The sequence below is a fragment of the Equus przewalskii genome, chromosome 4 (assembly GCF_037783145.1).
Source record: "Equus przewalskii isolate Varuska chromosome 4, EquPr2, whole genome shotgun sequence".
NCBI classification, from domain to species: domain Eukaryota; kingdom Metazoa; phylum Chordata; class Mammalia; order Perissodactyla; family Equidae; genus Equus; species Equus przewalskii.
The window spans coordinates 91432822-91456352 of record NC_091834.1 but is presented as its reverse complement, the minus strand read 5'-3'; the positions used below and the strand labels follow the sequence as shown (position 1 = coordinate 91456352).

The window sequence follows — 23531 nt, the reverse complement described above, 5'->3', positions numbered from 1 at the left end:
ACTGTCACTCTTTCCTGACTTTCCTCTTTCCTGTCTCCAACTCTTTTCCCTCCATCTCTGTTGTAACTAAGAGAGGACTCTACTCCTCCAATCTTTAGAAATACATTTTTTTCCTCTGAAAAATGGTGGGACTCTTTTCCAATGCTCGCCTTTTAAAAATAGTTTGATAGGTGTGGTCCCTCCTCCACACCAGCCCCCTCAAAATATTGTGAAGGGGTTTGACAACAGGGATCAGGACTCGGGTTTCTGTTCTTTTATAATGGTGCCCCTTTTCTTCCCTCTCTTACCAGTGCTAACGTACAGTAGGAACAGGATCAAAGGTCTTTTAATTGGATTCAGATGAGTCTCCCTCCTTCCCCCACCCCAGGGAACAAAATGGAGAATCATGAGGTGAAACAAATCATCGTATTTTATTATTTCTTGTGAACAAGACATTTTCCAGAGGACAGCATTGTGTGCATTAATATTAGAATCAACAGAAACAATGAGTAGAGATCAGTTTTTTTTGAAGTGATCATTTCTCAGAAATGTATGTTTTCTAGTCATTGAAGATTGCCTATAAACAGTCGGTCTTGCACAAACATAATTTTTGAAGAACTCTCTTGCTCTGTGAGAAAGACTTCATGTGAATGAATAGAATATATTGCTCTAGTGAAACTGAAAATAGGTACATCTCTACCTATTTTCTACGTCTATTTCTATATATCTATTGTGGAATTCTAATAATCTTCTTATTCACTTAAAAAATTTACATACAGTAAAATTACCAGTGTTCTTTTGAACTTGCTACTTTCTCAAAATTCACAGATATCCTAATAACATTTTCAAAATCTTCAGAAGAATAATTTTTAAAACTTCTTTTTTTATTTTGAGGAAGATCAGCCCTGAGCTAACATCTGCTGCCAATCCTCCTCTTTTTGCTGAGGAAGGCTGGCCCTGAGCTAACATCCGTGCCCATCTTCCTCTACTTTATATGTGGGACGTCTACCACAGCATGGCGTGACAAGCAGTGCCATGTCCGCACCCCGGATCCGAACCGGCAAACCCCAGGCCGTCGAAGTGGAACGTGCACACTTAACTCCTGCACCACCGGGCTGGCCCCTAAAACTTCTTTTTTCAATATGTTTCCTAAAGCCTCCTTTTTAAATGCCTTCTTTTAAAACAGTCATCTTTGGACTGTTTACGATACAAGGCTTTATTTGTGTATGTTGGTTGTCTCAAGCCACTTTGTATAACGGTGGCCCTGTGATGAATGGGGGCAAGAGTGACAGTCAGTGCGAGTATGATTCACCAGTCAGGTTGGAGCTCAGGCCCTTTAAAGCATGCAAGAGGAAACCAGCAATTATCTGTTCCTCAAGCTAGGTAAAAACTAAACAAATGTACATTGGGTGGAAACAGACAACAACTAAGTCACAATGGCTTTGCTGACTGCTGTGGTATTTAATTAGCTTTATTGTAAGACCCTTCTACACTTAGCTCTTGCTCTCTACTCAAGGTGCAGCAAATCACTGCCTTGTTAATAATGCACGTGTGGATCTTATCTTGGCTGTGTCTGTCTTACAGTCAGTCGTCCAAACCATCAAGGCCACTGCCAGCACACTGGCATGTGGCAGCTCTCCACCCTCTTTTTTGCCCTGTTAAGTACTAACAAACTCAGGCTACCAGTGGTAGTACCCGATTCAGGTTATTTATCTTCATATGTTGCCTCTGAAGTCTTATCTAAAGCCTGATGTTTTTCTGTCTGGGAACCCAGAAGACATTGATCTAATAAAATCTTAACTGATAATTTCTAATAATTATTTCAACAGATTTAAACATTTTTTTTCTGCAACATAGCTAGGTCAAAGTCACTTACACTACCCAAAAGTAATCGTTTCCATCACCACTTCATCTGAGGACAGGAAAATGCCGTTCATTTCCACATCTGGTGGAACCACCCAGCCAAAGGTCCTGGCGCACATGGGAGGGAAAAAGCAGTTCAGAAGCTCCCTGAAGTCAGTATTCCTCATGAAATGGGTATTCGGGGTGATCACGCCACCTGCCAAAACAATTTCCCAAAGGGAAAAGGTTCACTCCTTTGACAGTTTCACTGCCCGCCCCCTCCTCTCTTATGCATTCCCTTCTATTTCTCACCCACTCTCCTCCTCTGTTTTTCCTCAAGTGAGCACCTTTTAGTGAAACCCTGGGCAGCACCCTGGGTGTAAGTGCGTGTGTTAGGGGAGGCAGATTGCCTCCACTTCAACATTTTGCTCAGAACAAAACACAGGAGGTAAGCAATGCCTGCCTATATTTCCAGGCCTCATCCCGGCTCCTTCCTCTATTCTGCTCTCCTGATACAGGCTGCCTCCCATTTCAGTGAACTACATAGGCGCTTCTCTTCAAAGCTCTGTTGCCAGTCAGTGTCACCCTCTTCTCCTCAGAGTTTTTACTTGCCCTTCTCCCTAGGCCCCCTGAGAACTGAAAGTTTGAGGTCTATAAAGGTGATGACAGCAGAGTAAGTTTCCTTGATGATGATGATGGTGGTGGTGGTAAGGATGAAACTCTCTCTTAAACAACGATGGTGAAACGGTCCATAAAAGGATGAACGTGTGTGTGCCTGTCATGGAACGTATCTAAGATTCAGTTCTCTGCAAGTACTATGAGCTTTAAATCAAAATATAAAACCAAAAAATGGTTCTCAAATGTCAAAGATCAATTGGATGAAAAATAGAGAAGAACCATGGCCCCATATCCCTAAATCAGACATTTTTTTTGAAGAATGGGGCCTAATCTTTCTTTTTCTTGCTGATTTTTCAAGTTATTTCCTGGTACAGTGAGTTATTTTCCCAGTGTTGCTATAATTAGGTATTAAATATGTCGTGTCAAACCAAATAATGTCACCAACTGTAAAAAAGTCAGTACATTGGTGGATTGACTATATCTTACTATCTCTTCTTAATTTAATGTTATTTATTCAGTAGAAATCATTTATCTTCAAGAGCTATTAATTAACCTAGAAGTGTAGGTTAGTGCTGAGTTGGTGTTCACTCTTATTCTTGAGGCTAGGTAGTGCCTTTTGATGTTGAGTAATTCTTTCCGCTGGAAAATTTACATTAGAAAGCTGTTTTATTCATTTAGAAATTGATTCAGAAATTTGGTATTAGCACAGTCAAAGCGCTTTCTGACTCGTGAAAAGTAGTGGGGCCAATAAGATAAGTGTCTAAACTATACAAACCATCTTAATGAGCATTTTCTAAACATTCACGAAAAAGAAGATTGCAACAAGATGATGACTATCCAGGTGACGTGAAGAACTGGAAATACTAATAAAGAATGATTAAGAAGAAAAAGATGTGTCTGTATTTATACAAATATATGTGTGTGTGTGTGTATACGTATGAACTATATTCTTTTTTTATTTTAAAGGACCTGTAATATTTAGAGAATAAAGGGCTACTTCATTGATTAGCTGAATTTGGCAATATTTTGAAGGAGTGTAAGGAATTTTGCTTGTGGGAAGTCAGCTTATAGGCAAAATTCTTATTGCCAAATCTTATAGGCAAGCATGTGTCTAAAACTCTAGGTTCTTGGCTCTCAACCTGGTGCTCTTTCTTCCATGCTCTCATGCCTGTCTCCTAGTAATTGTTTTTTTATTGATAACTTTGCTCTAATTTGTACATCACTTTTATTTTTTTATTTTTCCTTCTTCTCCCCAAAGCCCCTCAGTACATAGTTGTATATTTTACCTATGGGTCCTTCTAGTCATGGCATATGGGACGCTGCCTCAGCATGGCCTGATGAGCAGGGCTAGGTCCACACCCAGGATTTGAACCGGCAAAATCCCGGGCTGCCGAAGCAGAGCGCGCCAACTCAACCACTCGGCCAGGGGCCCAGCCCCACATCACTTTAATTTTTAGGAAGAAATACATATATTGTTTGAATAATTGTGCCACTATTGTATTAACATTTTGTACACTATGGCTTAATTCTCCTCAAGGTCTTTAGCCTGCCATACCTTAACCTAAGTCATGAGATGTTATATAAATGCCAGCAATCTTCTTTTAAATAAAAACGTGAATTTGTAGGAAGCTCCTAGCACGGATGTAATTCAACTAGACCTGTTTGATATTCAGAACATGCTGCCTGCTGGCCATGACCCTTGTACTTTCTGTGGACAGAGGTGTGGTTCATAAGATCTCTGTTGGTTGTTTGACATTCTAACACCACCGGTCAGCACCTGATTAATGATCCCCCAGAACTCACATGAGCATTTCCACGAAGCGGACATTTTTGTTCAAGGCTTCAATGTCCTGCATTTCTTTTTCAGTAAGAGAAAAGTCAAAGATCTGAAATAGAAATAAAAGACAGATACTTATAATGGTAGACGCTGGGTCAAGCTTGGGATGAGGGAGTGGGGTCAGCAGTGGGAGCCCTTCAAAGATTTATGAACATCTCTGTAAATATTTAAGAGCAGTTGAACTAGTTGAACTGACGTGGAGTTGGAATGCTCTTCTGCCCTTTGTCTTTAAGATAATCCTGCTGGGGACATCTTGCAAGAAATCCCAAATGCTCTGAAACAACATATATTCATGTTACTGGCTCTTGGTTAATATCAGCCCTGATATTGGTTCCCTGACAGTGAACCCAGCATGCATGGGGTTAAAACTAAAAGCACACATTCCCAGTTCCCTGGGTCTTTAGTCACACTCATATGTAAATGTTTGTTTCTTTAACCTCTGACTCCTTGAGCTTTACAACCAGATAGAAGTTACAAATTGTTAAAGTCCAGATGGCCTCAAGCTGGGCTCCCGCTAAAGCTGTGGCTATCACAGGATCCTGAAGCTCTTTTACAGAGAAACTAAGGTCCAGAGAATATCTGGAAACTGAAGCTTCCCAGGCCCAACTCCTCAGCTTCCTGACATCAGTCTGCCTTCCACAATGGAGATAAACAGCCAAGGACACTCATCTGAGAAATCCTTTGTCTCCTCCGCTGGAAGCAGCCCCAGACATAGGCAGATGGGAAAATGCTGACCAGGAAGGCCACGGCTCCCCTCCCCTACCTAAAATCCCAAATAAAAACCCCTACCCATTTCTTAACAGGAAGCTAGCAATTCTTCAGGCACTAGCCCTTGCTTTGCTCCCTCAGTCTGGCAAAGCAAAGCTTTCCTTTTTCACTCAAGACTCTGTTCTCATTATTTGGATTGGCATCGGGACCAGAAACTGAATTTTCAGTAACATTCTGACATCTGAAATTCCAAGAGTAAAGAATTCCTATCGTTTCTGGATAAGATGCTGAACTTAGATTCTGGACTATGGCCTTCAAACACTTTTTCTTTTAAATATTCCCTACTCTCTAAATTTGTTATGTAATTTTTAAACTTTTAATTTGCTTTATCTTTTTTTTTTTAAGAAGGTCTCTCCTTTTTTTTTTTAAAGATTTTTATTTTTTCTTTTTCTCCCCAAAGCTGCCCAGTACATAATTGTGTATTTTTAGTTGTGGGTCCTTCTAGTTGTGGCATGTGGGATGCTCCCTCAACATGACCTGATGAGTGGTGCCATGTCCATGCCCAGGATTCAAACCAGCAAAACCCTGGGCCGCTGAAGCAGAGGTACATGAACTTAACCGCTTGGCCATGGGGCTGGCCCCTGCTTTGTTTTATCTTAATCCTCTCTCTCATCATTTTTAATGTCTCTTCTTCTACCTTTTAACTCTAATTACATTTTCATTGTTTTAATTTTTCTTAGGTTGTACACTTTATACTCTGGTTTTATTTTATTTTTTAATTTTTTTTTGAGGAAGATTAGCCCTCAGCTAACATCTGCTGCCAATCTTCCTCTTTTTTGCTGAGGAAGACTGGCCCTGAGCTAATATCCATGCCCATCTTCCTCTACTTTATATGTGGGATGCCTACTACAGCATGGCTTGCCAAGCGGTACCATGTCTGCACCTGGGATCCGAACTAGCAAACCCCAGGCCACCAAAGCAGAAAGTGCACACTTAACTGCTGCGCCACTGGGCAGGCCCCAGATACACTCTGGTTTTACAATTGTCCTTTATTAACATTTTCAAATTTTATTTTAGCTTATTTATATTCTTAATGTTTGGCTTCTCTATCTGTAATATATCTTCTCTTTATTGTTTTATCTTTCTATCCCTTAACTTTTATTTTAGTATATTTAACCATTTACAAATTTTCATTCTCTAAGTAATACATAAATATATGTTCTCTGTAAAGAGATGAAGCGGTACAGAAGTGCATGGACGCGTGTGGATAAAAAGCGAAAGTTCCTCTTCTTACCCACCAACTATCCCTCTTCCTAGACATTCCTTCCAAACACTGAACACACTGAGAGCAAAACGCAATAATTGTATCCTGTCTTTATTTTTCTGAAAATTCTCTCATTCACGCAGTCTTGCTGATCTTTTCTGTCAAAATATATAGACAGATTATATTCATTTAACCGCTGCATCCATGTAACACAATCTGCTCAATCATCCCCCACGGATTACTTCTAAGTGCTCTTTTCAGGGAGCCCTTTCTTTCATCATTTATCATTCAAGTATTGCGTAAGAAATCAAAAGTTTTCGGGGCCAGCCCAGTAGCGCAGCGGTTAAGTTCACACGTTCCGCTTTGGCGGCCTGAGATTCACTGGTTTGGATCCTGGGTGTGGACATGGCACCGCTTGGCAAGCCGTGCTGTGGTAGGCATCCCATGTATAAAAGCAGAGGAAGATGGGCATGGATGTTAGCTCAGGGCCAGGCTTCCTCAGCAAAAGAGAGGGGGACTGGCAGTAGTTAGCTCAGGGCTAATCTTCCTCAAAAATAAAAAATCTCTTTCAGATGAAGCCCTCTGAAATTTTACAAAAATTATTCTCTTTATGATCACAGTGCAAAAACCTCTGGGAAGAAGAAGATGTCATGTTGTGTTATACCATAGTTTTGTCAAGCATATTTTAAAAAATCAGCTCTGATTCACTGTTTCTTCTAAGATTTAGTGCACATATGCAATTGTTACCTAAATTTTGTTGAATATAAAGATACGTAAAATTACTTTCATAATTTTGTTTCAATTTTAAGATAAACTTCCAAATTGCCCTTCCTCCATTATTTCTATACGGTTTTTCCTTATTTTATGTGGATTGATTTTCAGTTCTCTTTCTATTTTCATGGCTCAAATGATCCTAAGTGAGTGAGAATCTCATATCACAAAACTGAGCTCCTGATATCCCCCTCACGAAACCTGCGTCTCTTCTAGTAAATGTTTCAAGAAGAGAGTGTAAACGCTGTTGAAAGATGTAATAGGACTGGAACTGAGAACTAATTGTTGGATCTAGCAATGTGGAGGTCACTGGTAACCCTGACGAGAGCTGTGTCAGTGGGGTGGTCAGGGTGAAATAACAGAATCCATTTTTTCATTTTATGAACTTCCCTTCCCCCACCTCGTGGGGTGTTTGCCCCATGACCTCACCTCCTCCAGGTCAGGAATAGGGATGCAGCCCAGGGAGTCAATCAAGGCACCTGCTCAATGGACACCATGATTAATATGGGGGTGGCCAATGATCTACAAAGGAATAATTGGGGATTGACAGAGACCCCAACAGACGCTTTTATCTGTGGTCATCTTTTCTGAATGTGAGTAATAGATTAGCCCAGACTGTTTGTGCCACCATGTGGAGAGAGAGAGAGAGTGAAAGAGAGAGAGAAAGAGAATTCAATCCTTTTATAAATCTCTTGAATCCTTGTGTCCAGTCATGTACGACCTAGCTGTGGACTTTCCAGTTATATGAGCCAATAAACTATGTTTCTTTTTCTTGGCTAAACTTGAGTTGTGTTCTGTCACGTGGTAGCAAAAAAGCCATGAAGATAAATTGTCTAATAGTGTGGATATCTTCCCATGTCAGTACTTAAGTTTTCACTTTATGATTTTTAAATGGCTATATAATATTTCACTGTAATTGTAATATATCATAATTTGTTTTAAACATTCTATTGTAGATTGTTTCCAGTTTTTTTAAATGATAAGTAATGCCATAAACATCTATGTACGTGTACATGTATGTGCAAATACCTCTGGATAAGATTGTTGGGTCAATGGATACGTGCATTTGAATTTTGATCGATCTGGAAAAATGGCATTCTCCTTCCCCAAATTTTATGGCAGTTAGTGTTTCTAACAGCAGTATTCGAAAGTGCCTATTTTCCCATGCATCATCAACATTCTCATCATTTTTCTATCCGAGGGGATTAAATACTATCTCATTTTTATCTTAATTGGGAGTAAGAGAAAAAACAACCTACTTCTGAAATTTAACTTATTACCCGATGGGCAATTCATTGACTTTACATGGTACTTTACCATGGCTGTATTTATTTAGCAGATTAGTCTTTAGGAGTACCAGAGTATATTAATCGCTCATTTGTCCAGTGGCCTCTTTTCTCACCTGTAAGTTACGATGCAGAATATAGATTACTTATAGAAGGGATAAAGGCAATTAGTATTCGTGTAATCTAAATGACCCTCTTGAATAATTTCCAACTTTGTCCCCAACTTTTACCAGAGTCATTAAGGTGGAAAGTTAACTATTGCAAATTTCAAATTTTACTCTTTCTTTTCCTGCTGTGCTGGCCGTGAAGTGAGTGGGTAGTGGTGGACAGGTAAGGGAACAGAAGAAATAAGGCAACGGGGTAATGTACAAGCAGCAAAGCAATCCCAAAGTACTGAGAATTGTTTTAAATTCAGCTAAAATTAAATCCAGATACGGGCAGAGTGGGTCGGGGCGCTGGTATAAGATGAAATATGAAGGCATTACAAGTTTCCTATTAATCTGAACAGAAAATTCTCTAAATAAAAAATACTCTATTTTTTACATTTCCAGAAGCAGTTCTCTTACCTGAAAGTTTTCTTTGATCCTTTCAGAGTTAAAGCTTTTAGGAATGACTACCACTCCTCGCTGGATGTTGAAACGCAAAGCAACTTGAGCTGCTGTTTTATTATACTTTTTCCCCAGTGAGTTGAGAAGTGCATCCTTTAACAAAGGTGGGGAAGATAAATTCACCCTTTAAAAAAATCAAAACATGCATCGTATTCAGCTCAAGTAATGAGAAGCAATGGTTGATCACTCACTCTCCTCCCTTGTCTCCCCATTCACCTGGCCTCCTACCAGGACACTTCAGGTCACCTCTAACCTCTTTCTCTGAGTGCAGAGTACTGGATGAAGAGTCGCTTTTAGTATGGGAAGATGAAGAGAGGCAAGTTTAGGGTCAGCCCGGTGGTGTAGTGGTTAAGTTCATGCGCTCCACTTCAGTGACCCGGGTTTCGCAGGTTCAGATCCCGGGTGTGGACCTAGCACTGCTCGCCAAGCCACACTGTGGTGGCATCCCACATAAAATAGAGGAAGATTGGCAAAGACGTTAGCTCAGCAACAATCTTCCTCACAAAAAAAAAAGAGAGTGGCAAGTTTATAGAGCTGCCTCTTTCGGAAAGTAAACCACATTTCTTTGATGGGTCTTACAGAGAGAACTGGTTTGGAAGTAGGCATATAGGGGAAAGCAGGAAGACTGAAGTGGAAGAAACAGAGGCACAACTCTTGGGATCAGAGTAAAAAAATTTCTACTTGAGTCTGTGGAACACATCACAGTGGAAGTGTCGCCATTGAATACAGAGATCAAAAAATTCTAAAATTGCAGAATACAGCCACAGAGACTCTTTGTCAAATAATACCTAAACTAATATTTATTGAGCATTTTCTATGTTTCAGGCACTGTTAGGTAATTTCATACATATAGTGTAATCAGTTCTTACAACCCTCAGCGAGGAAGGTTTTATTAGCTCTAATTTGTTTACATGGAGAATGACTCGAAGAGGTTAAGATACATTCTTGAGATCACATAGCCAAATAGAGCCATTCCAACCAGGTAATTCACATTAGCCTCATACTCTGCACCAAAGGAAACACTTCCTGAAGAGAGATACAACATTACTTACCAGACTGGATTCCTGGAGGTCCCCAAAGGGCTGTATGCAATAATGACAATGTCATGTTGTTGGCAGAATTTCAGGAGTTTTGGCTGGGTGAAATATGGGTGGCACTCAACCTATGTGGTTGCATTGAAGAGCAGAGCACAAAATTAAATTTGTAGATGAATGCAATTTTACATAATTAAACAAATTTTCTTAGGGCCTGCCCCTTGGTGTAGTGGTTAAGTTCGTGCTCTCCGCTTCAGCGGCCCAGGTTCCCAGGTTCCGATCCTGGGTGTGGACCTAAATCACTTGTCGGTGGCCATGCTGAGGTGGCTACCCACATACAAAATAGAGAAAGATTGGCACAGATGTTAGCTCAGGGCAAATCTTCCTCAAGCAAAAAAAGAGAAAGATTGATAATGGATATTAGCTCAGGGCAAATCTTCCTCACCGAAAAAACAAACAAAAAAAGTTCTTCAATAAAATCCATGTAAAAGTATTACGGATAATAAGGCAAATCTTAAATATTTTTCCTAATGAGAGAGTTTACATTCTTTATACACCAGTGAGATTAATTAGAACAAGGTTGGTGAGGTCTCCATCTGAGTTAATTCTAAAATAATTGGGGGACAACTTCAATTTTGTATCGCTATCATAGTTAAAAATTTTAACTGGACAGACTCAGTTATTTGTAATAAAATTCTAGCAAACAGAATTTTCCATGGCAAACATACAGTCTAAAAGTTCAGATTATGGTCTTGGTAAGTAGAAGGGACATGTTGCAGAAACCTGTCCTGAACTATCAAACATCTAAGAATATTTTCACAAGAGGTGGTGCATGTATAAAACTAAATTTAAAGATAAATTTTATCTTCTTGCCTGAGAGTTCTTTATACCACTAAATGTAAGCCTACTTTTATTTTCAGTATCTCATTGACAAGATTCCTGCGCTACAAATACCTGCGTCAACAAAGTTCTTCTCCAAGCTTCTTCTTAAACACTATGGTAGTTTTTACCTACGCTTTTCTTTTCTTTTTAATTAAAATCAACCAAGCCTTAATTAAAATATTTTAGGAATGTACTTATTATTTTCACCATCTGGAATATTGAATATTTGACAAGTTCTAGAAGGCACAAGGAAATGCTATTGAGAAGTGGAACGGTAAACTGTGGTTCTTAGCGGTGGGTCTTATTTTCTCCTAATTTGATATACTTTTCTTTTTTACTGATGTCAGTTTCTCCTCTTTCTTCTCTCTCCCCTCACTTCCTTATAATCTTGCCCCTAAGAACAATCTTTCCCTAAGAAACACTTGTGGTTTTTTCCCCCTTTGGAACATTTCTTGAGCAATTCTTAAAGGTGACACATAGACTAAAATAAGTTAGGAATCGTAGCATTCATTGTATTTCTTTCCTTTACCCTCTCTCATTCCCAACATCACTCTCCACTTCCAATCCTTTTATTCTTTTCAACTTGTTCATTGTTAGTAGACTTCTCTTTCCGAGACATCTTTTATCACGTCACTCTACTGTTTAGAGACTAAAATTCCTTAATTTAATGGCTGCCTGCTTGTTCCAAACACAACATTTAATTTTACCCACTAATCAGGTGGTGTGCCATTACCTGTCTCTGGCCTATTAAATATCTATATGTATGTATGTGTATATCCGCATGTGTGTATATATATGTGTATTTGTGTTTATATGTATATTGAACATTTTTATAAAATATCCTTTGAAAAAGGATTTTGTATGGTTTGTAGCAAAAGGCATGCATAATAGGGCTAGTACAATTAAAAATAGAACAAACAGGCATGCGAATCCAAAATCTGTGACTGAGCAAATTTGGGACTTTACAGAATTGCGTTTGGCAACATACTAGAACCATGTACTCAACAAAAACTTTTGAGTTAATGTAATATAAACTCAAACATAATATAAACTATAACATAAAAATAATATAATCTGATGTAACATAAATCTTTGCATAGATGTTTCTTAGATAAAAATTCTAGGACATATCCCTAAAGGGTCACTCAGAGAGGGGAATTCTGGGGTGGGGTGGGGTGAGGTGGGGTAAACTAATATGATCCAAGTGCATATGAACTCAGAGAACCACATTCCTTCTTTCCACAGCATTTCTCTCAGTTTCTAAATAAATAACTTTGATGATTGATTAATGTCGGTTCCCACTAGATAGCTAGCACCACGAGAGCAAAGACTTTGTCCGTCTTTGGTCACTTTTGTATGCCTACAACCTAGTGAAGTGCTTGGCAGAAGCCAGGTGCTCGGTGACTATTTGTTGAGTGAATGAAAACAACAGCCATACAGAGAGGACAGAGCCTGAATCATAGGAGACCTGACTGTCAACGCTGCAGAGCTGTGTAGGCTGAGCTTCATAAGGGCTGCAGCCGGATGGGGTCGTTTCAGGCCAGGGACTGATCCGCGTTGAGTAGGCTGGGACCAGATGCTCAGGCGAAGGTGGACGGTGGTGATGGTTTCTGATATCATCAATGCCCTGGAACTTCCTCATTTTCAAGTAGAAGCATTATCTAGGCACACTTGCTCCCTTCTTTGCGAGGGGCTGGTTACAACCGTTTGTGAATGGGTCCGTGGGGATGCAGGCTTTACTTTTCCGTGTTTGCTATGTAAAATTGATGTAACTTGTCAGCGTCTTGACACGTCTGGGGCTTTTACAGAACTATTTGGTAAAGCTACAGCTTTAGATAACAAAGTCTCACAATATGAACGTAAGAAGCTGGATAGAATCCGTGAAGGGAAATAGCAAAAGCCCTTTAGTTCATTAATCCCATCCTTTTCCGTCTTTCTGTAAAAAACTGCGTTGCATTTTCCTTTTATTAATTAAGTCTCTCAAGAGGTATTTATTGACTCCTATGTGCCAGGACACCTGTGACTTAGTCAGGAAGAACTTTCCTTTCGCCTTCCCTCCCTTCTCCTGTCCTCCCCGCTCCCTTCCTTCATTAGTAGAATAGGCGTTGGAACTTTGCGTGAAATTAAACGGCCTGAGGTGGATCTGTGGTCTCCTTTGAACTAGGCTGGGAAAGCCCTGCATGACAAGTTGCCCACCAGGAAGGGTTTCTGACAGACTAAAGCCAGGAGACACGTTTCTTTAGAGGGACGTCATAGGTAGTACTAAGGAAGCTTGGAATGCTCAGGCCCTGAGAATAAGTGCAGAGTGAGGCTATATTCTATGAGAATTTGTTCATGAAGTCAATGAAAAATACAAAAATTTGCCAATTTTACTTTAGATTTACTCTAATGAGAAAATTAGTTTTGAAATATGTGAATTTTGAATTATGCAAGGTCTGCAGGTCCGTATCCTTTACACATAAAATGTGTCCACTCTGTATAATGCCCATAATATGCTCATCCTGCACCTGGATTGAAAGCTGCTCATGCTTGTGCGCTGCAAGCTGCTCATTTTGTATCTTTGGAGGAGAGGTGGTCCTACCCAGTGCACCGGGTAATGGCTGGTGACCAGCAGACCTGCCCTTTGATCTGTGCCATCTCTGGAGTATTGACATACTCCACTTTCAAACACCACGGAACATATGAATAGGCTTAGGCTATGATCTTCCAAGACATCTTGCTTCCCTCATGGGGTATATTTGTGAAGCTGATCCATATTCTCATGCCAATGAATCAGGGTTATTTCCTCCTTGGCTTGAGGAGACAGCTATCAAATTTTTACTGTTTTTCATTCTGAGGTCAAAAGTCACCATCTTTCTCTGTATATTTGTAAGAAGAAATCTGTTTATCATTTCAACATTTTATAACAAAATATTGTTCTTGAGGGTGCAAGAAGGAGGTGTGCTAATGAGGGACTGGGTGGGAATAAAGGGATGGATTGAGATCCATTAGAAAGTCAAAGGTTGTTGCTCTCGGGTCCCGAGAGCGTCTGGGATAGCGTCAGCTCAGGTGTCAGTTTGGAAGTGGTACTTGTAAATATAGCAACACTTCTAGTTTAGCTGTGGGCTATTGTCATGATGTAGGTAATAATTCATTCTTTCTCTTATGAACTCATACCAGGCTCTTTTGAAGTTACTAAAAACAATGAGTCAAACAAACGACCCAACCATAATCCCAATATGTGAATATTTACTCAATCCAAGAGCATTTTTTAGTGTGGTTTCTTATGTTTTATGAAGTAGGGTAAAGAGGGTATCATTATCTCCATTGGACAAGATGGATAATAGTATTTCGTTGCCATTATAAAAGTAATATATGCTCACTACAGAAGACTTGGAAAATACAGAAAGGCATAAAGAAGAAAACAAAATTCACTTGTAAAATCCACAGCCAGAGATAACCACAGTTAGTATTTCGATATATTTCTTTCCAATCATTTTTCTATGCATGGTTTTTTATAATATAATCATCTTCATACGTATTACATTTTGTATCCTAATCTTTCCCCTTAACATCATGGCCATTTTTCTCTTCCTCAAAAACGATTCAAGAACATCTTTTGTTAAGATTTCACATAATAGGAATGTTTTATAATTTATTTAAGCATTCCCCTAATTATTCATATTTATGTTGTTTCCTTTTTTTGTGTACCATTCTAAACAGTGCCATGACAAACACACATGTTGGGCAATCTGATTTTTTTCGTGAGGATAAATTCCTAGAAATAGAAAACTGAACATTTTTAAGGCTCTTGCTACTTATTGGCAAACTGCTTTCTAGTCAGGATGAACCAATTTATACTTGCCAGCACTTCAGCACTTGCTTATATGAAACGTTATATTAAAAAATAAAACAAAAGCTTTGCTAATTTTTTATACAATACAAAACAAATGTAAATTTCTGTAATTATTAGTGCAGTAGAACATTTTTCATATGTTTACCAGTCTTGCAATTTGTTTTCTGTGAATTTCTGTTCATTTCTTTTGCCCATTTTTCTGCTGAGTATTTTTTCTCATTGATTTTTTCCATTGATTTTTATTAGGCTTTTAATTCATAAGGATGCGATTCCTTTTATCTATTATATTTAAAAAAATATATAATTATTTTCGTTTGCTCTTTGTTGCTAATATTTTGAGTTTAGCATTTTTATGCTATGAAATGTATCAATTTTCTTTATAAGTTTCCCGTGGCTTTCTTTTCTATCCATAGCTCCAGAAAACTAAAATCATTTTGTAGTATTTACAAACAATTTCCTCTTTCTTCTTTAGCTCCTGATCAAAGGGACACTTTGGAGTATGACATGAGGCAAATATCTGTATTTGTTTCTACATCACCAGCTATTTTCCCCATGCTATTTACTGAAAAATCCATCCCTTTGCTATTAGTTTGTGTTATTTTGTTTTACGCTAAGTTTTTAGTATAATTGGACCCATTCCTAAGATATTTCTTATTTTGTATTTATTTTTATGTCAGTTCTTGCACTAAGCTTACATTATTTTTAATATTTTATATGTCAGTATCTGGCAGGTTTTGTTCCCCTTATTATTTTTCTTCAAAATATTTTTGGAGTTACCTTTGCATAAATTTGAACTTCCAAATCTTTTTTCTTAAGAGACATAAATTGAGGGAAGTCAAAAGACTTGCCCAGGGTCTTATGAGGAGATATATGAAGAGTGACTACGAGACTTTCTCACTCCTACTCTGGGCTTCTTTCTGTTAAGTAAATATTGGATTCTCTGCTCCCACGCCCTTACCTCCCAGCCCCCTGTCAAGAGGTACCTGGTTGCTGACTGGCTTATATTTGAGTCCTGGTTTGTTCAGGATGAGCTCCAGTTGCCTTCGGTTAAAATTGGATACTCCAAGGGATTTCACCAAGCCAGCATCTTTGCAAGCTTCCAAAGCCTGGAGAGTGAGAGCCAATTGGTCAAGAAAGAAGCCTCAAAACAAGTAAGAATAAGGGTTTATAAGGATGACTATGAATTCTTTAGAAAACAAAGTCCCTGTGTATGTTAATAGAAATTGTGTGAGGAAAAAAAAGGGAGAAGAGACAGGCAGGAATTTTGTAAAGGAATGAGTCTGGGAAATATTGTATACCATATCTTCCCCTTCTATTTTCACAATGTATACCAACATATTAATAATGATCTTATTTTCTGAAATCTGTTGAAGTTTTCTTTATGGCATGTTACCTGGTCAATTTTTATAAATGTTTAGTGTGTGTGAAAAATGTATATTCTCCTATTTTTGGATAGAAGCATCTCTCTCCTCTCTCTCTGTCTCTCTCTCGTACATATGTGTGTCTATATACACTTACATATGTTATATGTAAAATTAGGTTTCCTTTTTCCTGACTTCTCAATAATTTAAAGGTAATATGTCAGAAATCTCCCACTATAATGGTAGATTTATCAATGTTTTCCTGTTTTGTATCAATTTTTGCTTTATAGATTTTGAAGATATTTTATTTGGTACATACGTGTTTAAGATTGGTGTATATTCTTGGTAAATTGAATCTTTTATTGTTATGTTATTTGTATTTCCTTATAAATTTTAGAATCAGCTTTTCAATTTCTTTTGGGATTGCATTGAATGTGTAGGTCAATTTGGGAAGAATTAACATCTTACCTGTATTCAGTCTTTCTATCAAAGAACATGGTATATCTCTTTATTTAGATTTTAAAAAATTTCTCTCAGTAAGGTATTGTGATTTTTACCGTATAAGTCTTGCACAGATTTTGTTAACTTTATCTCTAAGTATTTAATATTTTAAAAAATTTAACTTCCAATTGTGTTGCTAGCTATAGATTATATATAGATATAATTTTTGTTATTTCTTCTTTGTCTTATGGGTTGTTTACATGTATGCTTCTTAATTTCCAAATATTTGATGATTTTTCAGATATATTTTTGTTATTAGCTTCAAATTTAATTCCAATTTTATCAGACAGCATACTTCAGATAGAGAATATATAACCCAATTAAAAGGCACAGGTTGTCAGAATGGATTAAAAGCAAAACCTCACTATATATTATATACAAAAAATCCATTTTAAATTAAAAGATACAAACAAGTTAAAAGTAAAAGGTTGAAATAAAATAAGAAAAGATATACTAGGCTGACATTAATCAAAAGGAAGATGGAGTAGCTATTTTAATATCAACAAAGATTTCAGAGCAAAGCGTATTACCATGGACAAAGTGTGTTTTATAATAATAAAAGGGATCAATCCTTAATATCTATGCACCTAATAACAGAACTCCAAAACATGAAGCATAAACTAAGAGAACTGGAAAGAGAAAGAGAATAATCCACAATTATAATCAGAGATTTCAAAACCTCTCTCTCTATAATTGAGATAATAAGTAGAGAGAATATTTTAAAATGTATTCAGATTTGTTAATGTCTCAGAAAATGGACTATTTTGTTACATGTTCCATGTGAACTCGAAAAATAGCATTCTATTAAATTTTGGCAAAGGATTCTATAAATATCAAGGTCAAGTTGGTTGATAATGTTTAAATCTCCTATATTCTATAGATTTTCTCTCTACTTATTATCTCAATTATAGAGAGAGAGGTTTTGAAATCTCTGATTATAATTGTGGATTATTCTCTTTCTCTTTCCAGTTCTCTTAGTTTATGCTTCATGTTTTGGAGTTCTGTTATTAGGTGCATAGATATTAAGGATTGATCCCTTTTATTATTGTAAAACACACTTTGTCCATGGTAATACGCTTTGCTCTGAAATCTTTGTTGATATTAAAATAGCTACTCCAGCTTCCTTTTGATTAATGTCAGCCTAGTATATCTTTTCTTATTTTATTTCAACCTTTTACTTTTAACTTGTTTGTATCTTTTAATTTAAAATGGATTTTTTGTATATAATATATAGTGAGGTTTTGCTTTTAATCCATTCTGACAACCTATGCCTTTTAATTGGGTTATTTAGGCTATTTACATATACTGTGATTATGACACCACTGAGTTTAGATCTCTCATCTTTCTAATTGCTTTCCATTTTCCCCATCTATTCATTTCCCCTCTTTTCTTTTTTTCCTGCTTTCTCTTGGGTTGCCTATTTTTTTATTACTCTATTTTGTTTTTGTTATTGGCTTGTTTGCTATACTCTGGAAGTTTTAATATTTTCTCTTTATGTTTGCTATTCTAGAATTTCACCAAAATGCATGTGGGTATGGTTTTCCTTCTCTTTCCTCTTTGGTAATCCATGCCCTTTCAATATCTCTGGGGTTTTTTCCTTCAAATATTACCTCTTTTTATTTTTCTTTCTTCTTTCTGAGGCTCCTATTGTGTGGAGACTGGAAATTTTAATTTTATCTTTTACATCTCTTAGCTTTTCTTTCATACTTAAAAGTTTTCTTGTCCTTTCCCTCTTCGTATTGGGAGACTTCCTCATTCTGATCTTTCAATCTGATAATTTTTTTCCTTGTCTATATCCATTTTATTTTTTATCATATCTATTGCATTCTTGATGTTTTCTAATTATTATTTTTGCTGTTTTCAAAAAGGGTTTTCTTGTTCTTGTTTCATATTGCTACTATCTTTTCTTATCTCCTTGACTATATTCATTTGCCGATTAAAAAGTTCTTGGTCCTCTCTTTTGTTTATGTTGGGATCTGTAATTGAGACGTTGTTTCCTTGTGAAATAAATGCCTTGCCATTTTGGGCTGTGAGCTCATTTTCTCCTGGGGATACTGGCTATGCTTTCAGGCAGTCCTCTGAGGGGAACACCAGACTCCAAGCCTAGTCAGCTCCAACGAGGTCAGGAGTGAGTACATGGTCTCCCAGGTGGAGAGCCCCAGGCACCAGAAAACCCAGTCAGTGCCTCCTCACCTCTTAAAACAACTCCACAGTTCAGATCTTCGGCTGTCACCTATGGGGGATGTCTATTAGAAAGAGATACTCTTTGGAGTCTAATTTCCCAGCTTTTGGAGTTTGGAATTAGAGAGCAAGAGAAACAACTGCCAGCGGTCAGGTAGTAACTTAAGTTTTTCTCGGCTTCTCACAAGTGCAAGATTTCAGTGCTGCTCTGATTTGACTCCTGAAGACATCTGAACACAAGTCCTAAGTTTCTGCAAGCGTGGAGCAGACAATATTTGTCCTAGGGCTATAGCAGGAGAGGAGTAAGAGCAAAAAGAACTCCAATAGTCCCTCCTCCTTACTGCTTGGTGGGCTGCCTTCTTCTCTAGGTGAAAGCTGCCACATTATCTCATAATCAAATCTGTTCAAAGCATCTGTCCCTCTGCCCACGAATCTGTGAGTTTTCTTATTATTTTCTCCTGGTTTCCCACTCCTGTGATCTTGGGGAAGGTGCCAGCAGCCTGCTCAGAAATGGAACCAGAATTAATTTTCAGTTTTTCATGTATCATTTTGTTTTAAGTTTATTTCTTTTATTATTTATTTATTTATTTTTATGGAACTAACATTCGTTTATAACAGGATATAAATTTCAGGTGTACATCATCATATTCTGATTTCTGTGTAGACTATATCGTGTTCACCACCCAATTAAGTTTGTTTGTTTTAGATGTCATATTATTGATTTTTTAAAATTCAATTTGAGAAACTTTTAGGATTTATGAGTTTATCTCATTTATATATTTTTCAAAATTTACTATTACATTAGAACATCTATTTTACTTCATTTTTTCTTCCACCCTTCTCTCTTCCTTATCTTTGGCATTCTTCTTTTCCATCAAAGCAAAATCAAGAATTTTTCAGCACCCAGAAGCAGAGATTTTAGACATCTTTGCTTATGGTTAGAAATGGCTGTTCTGTTGCTTTCCATTGGGAGTAAAGGCTGCATGTCCCCATAAACCAGACAAGAATAGTCAGATCACAGTCTAAAAGTGTAGTCTTTTGGAAAGTGATGTTAGTATCATGGCAGAGTGACCCCTCCCCATAAACTGACCCCTCTAAAGTACAATGAAAAGAACATTTATATTCTAACAGAGGACATTCATACAACACAAAAGATGTCTGAGAGATCCACACAGCCATACCTGGGAAGGTGGAGGTCCTGGAGTGCCATCCCCTGACCTGAGGAAATGGAAGAAGGTAAGAGAAAGCTTCTCTTCCTCCCTGAAGGGCAACGACCTGGGGATTGCACACGGCCTCCGAGAGGAAAAGGAGAAGGGAGCAGTGGCCCTCTTAAGGAACACCATAGATCTCTGAAGTCCCTCACAGCTCAGAGGAAAGCCCCCCACAGAGGTGAATAGATATTACAGGGGTGTCTTCATCAAGCCAACACCCCAGGAGAGCAGATAGCAGGGGCAGAGTGAGAAGCCTCCAAGGTGGCGCAGGAGAAAGAAAGCATCCTTCCCCCTGGCCTTGTGCCCAGCCCAGCAGCTGGGAGCTGTCCTGGGGATTGCAATAGGCTCAGAATATGCAGCTTTTGACTCCCACCCAGTGGCAACAGGTGGAAGCAGTGATCAAACACTACCACAATGTGGAAGCAAAAATCCACTGTGTAGTAATATGAAAAAATATATTAAATCTCCAGACCAGAAGGAAAATGACAAGTACCCAGAAGTCAATCCTGAAGACACAGAAATCTATAACCTAAATGACAGAGAATTCAAAATAGCTATCATTAAAAAACTCAGCACGTTAAAAGAGAATGCAGATAGACAATTCCATGAGTTCAGGAGCTACTTCACAAAAGAGATTGAAACTATAAAGAAGAACCAATCAGAAATATTGGAGATGAAAAACACAATGGATGACATAAAGCAGAATATGGAGTCCCTCAACAATAGAGCTGATATCACAGAGAAATGGATCAGCAACATTGAGGACAGAAATACGGAAATGCTTCAGATGGAGGAGGAGAGAGAATTAAGACTAAGAAGAAATGAAGAAAGTTCTCTGAGAAATATCCGACCCAATTAGGAAATGCAACATAAGGATTATAGGTATTCCAGAGTGAGATGAGAAGGAGAATGGAGCACTTCTGCACTTGTTCAAAGAAATAAAAATGTAGTCTTAAAGAGGCCCACTTGAACTTACCTCCCAAGTGGTGCACAGATTTGATTTGTGATATAACCACTTGCCATTCTCATCTCTCGGATAGGTTTCATCTCCAGGCTGCAAAAAAAAAAAAAAAAAAAAAAAAGAATAATTGTAATTCATTTGATTTATATCTGGGGATTAAAATTATGGAATTTGAGTTGTCAGTATACCAATATACTTGGCCCTGTAAAAGCAATTCAAGTTTAATTATTTATATATTTATAAATATATAAATTTCTTACTCTCATAAGAAACAAAAGATCATCACTAAAGGTGAGAGGGAATTCTTCAACTAAGAAAGTACAGTTGATGAATGGAATGCTCCCTAAGTATAAGGGAAATGCACAGCATGTTACTTCTCAGTTCTGGCTAACCACCCAGTGGTTCTTTTTTTCCCTCTTTGGGCCCTCCGGAAGTTCGGCATCTCTTTTTCTACCTCACACACCATCTGAGTATGAAATTGCCTTCTCTAGTTTAGGGTGATCCTTTCCCAACTAAGACTGATTATGGTGTGGAACACTGTCTTTCTATTTCTCTTTTTTTCGCTATATCTAAAAGTGGGACTCATCTCTTAAGGGCTTTGAAATGGGATAGAGAGAAATAAAAGATGATTCCTGGGCTGTTTGGGTGGATGGTGGTAATCATTTCCTAAGCCTGGGCTAGGAATCAAGAATTTTGTTTTGGATATTTTGAGCTTGACATGACTATTCAAATGGATATTTGAGGAGGCAATTGAACAGAGAAACCTCAGAGGGAGGCTCAGAGAGAGGTCATGGCTGAAGATAAAATTTGGGACTCCTCAGTGTATAAAATGGTATTCAATCCATGCAGCTGAATAAGATCACCTATAGAAGAGAGTATGCTGAGTAAGACAAGAATACTGAGGATGGAATACTGGGCATAACATTTGGAGGTTGGAAGAGAAGAAGCTACCAAAGAATCAGGAGAGGGTGATCTCACAGAAGTCACGAGATGGAAATATTTAAAGAAGGAGTTAGTAGTCAACAGTGTTGAAAGAAACCAAATAATATGAGGACAAAGTGTCTATTGGATTTGGCCGGCAGCATGGAAGTCTTTGTTTTTTTTTTTTTTGGTGAAAATCAAGCAGTTGGACAAAATCCATTATATTCTTGAATTTTTTTCCCCTAATTTTTCCTTTGCCATCTCACCTGAGTGACTCTTTCCCTGGTGATAACACTTTCTCCGTTGTTCTCTTTAGTGAAGACTGTTTTGTCTCAATTTTCTCACTGAGAGCAGGAAAAGAGCTCCTTTCTCCCCAATGCCATGTAATCACTCATGTTAATTATCCTTTCTGTCTCTGACTTCTAAGCTCTTTGACCTTCTCCACGCTTATGACCCACATTTCCACTCTAGTCTCCCATCATATTTCTTGCCTTTTGCATTTCTTAATCTCACTTCTGTTCCAAAATGGCTTTATGCCTCCATCGTGAATTCTGTTAAATAATTTTTACTTTCCCAGATTTTGATTAAGTCCTTATCAAGCCTAAACCCATGTTAGATGTTACTATGATGTCCCCCTTAAGATTCCATGTGCCTACTTCTCTAAGTCCTTCATCCGGATAAGTCCATTGTCTTTTTCCTCCACTCCGGCTCCTTACTGTGAGGCATTATTAGAAGGATAATCCAATCCTCTAAAAATCCACGCTATTGATTCTCATTCCTGTTCAGCAGCAACTTTATTCATCTTTTTAAAAAGTCTTATCAGGTATTTTTGTATTTTATTGTTCCGAAATTGTGTCTGCTTGTTAACTTGACATTTAAAAAATAGTACAGTGCTAAAACATTTCAGCAAGAAAGTCTTTTTTGTTTAAAAAATCATGAAATTCAAAACCATGTGCTATTTTGACTTCAAAGATTGATTTCTCAAATACAGGAATTACAGGCTCAGTTGGGCGGTAACATCATTATATTGTGTCATTTCTCACTGTTAAAAGTTTTAATTTCTCTGTGTCCTTGAGCCTCAATCCCATCTAAAAATAAGAATATAAATTCTCTATTTACTTCTCCAAAAAGAGTTTAGTCAGCCATAGAGAGGTAAATTTCATTTTCTCACTTTTAAATACAGGTTCTTTCCAAATCTTTAAGACTCAGTTTAGCAACGTGCCATTTGAACAAGAGTCAAAGTTAACCGAGTGAGGAGGAGGGCTGAGATTATAACTCGCAAGAGCCTGAAATCCAGAAATCACTGTAGTCCGCAGGTATTGGAATTGTTAGGCTTGTGAGGATAAGACAGGAGAGGCAGTGTAATAGTGAACAAGGGTGGGGTTGGCATCAGGGGACCCAGGATGTGGTTCCAGTTCTCATGGACTTTAAACCTGGCATCACTTGGGGCCTCAATTTTCTGTTCTGTGAAAAAAGTTGTTGGGATATATAATTGCTAAGGTTCCTTTCCACCTGAACATTTTACAATATTATCTTTCATTTATTGTCTATAAAATTTCAGGCATTGTGTCAATAATTTCACACGGCTAATTTTAACGACTCCTCACAACACTTGGCAAGTTAGCTATTATTGTCTCCATTTTTTTTTTTTTTAAAGATTGGCACCTCAGCTAACAACTGTTGCCAATCTTCTTTTTTTTTTCTGCTTTTTGTCCCCAAATCCCCCAAGTA

General features: G+C 37.8%; 1 protein-coding gene across 2 annotated transcripts in view; it reads right to left on the bottom strand.

The window, feature by feature from the left end:
* Positions 1-391: 391 nt before the first annotated feature.
* AKR1D1 (aldo-keto reductase family 1 member D1) overlaps positions 392-23531 on the bottom strand; it is a 40812-nt gene continuing 17672 nt past the window's right edge. For both annotated transcript variants that reach the window (XM_008508562.2, XM_070617842.1), the window contains exons 5-10: positions 20895-20972; positions 15648-15770; positions 9966-10075; positions 8872-9037; positions 4243-4325; positions 392-2038 (exon numbers count right to left, since the gene is read on the bottom strand). In XM_008508562.2, coding sequence (XP_008506784.1) covers positions 1996-2038; positions 4243-4325; positions 8872-9037; positions 9966-10075; positions 15648-15770; positions 20895-20972 — 603 coding nt within the window. In that variant the 3' untranslated portion in view covers positions 392-1995. The remainder of the gene's footprint in view (positions 2039-4242; positions 4326-8871; positions 9038-9965; positions 10076-15647; positions 15771-20894; positions 20973-23531) is intronic.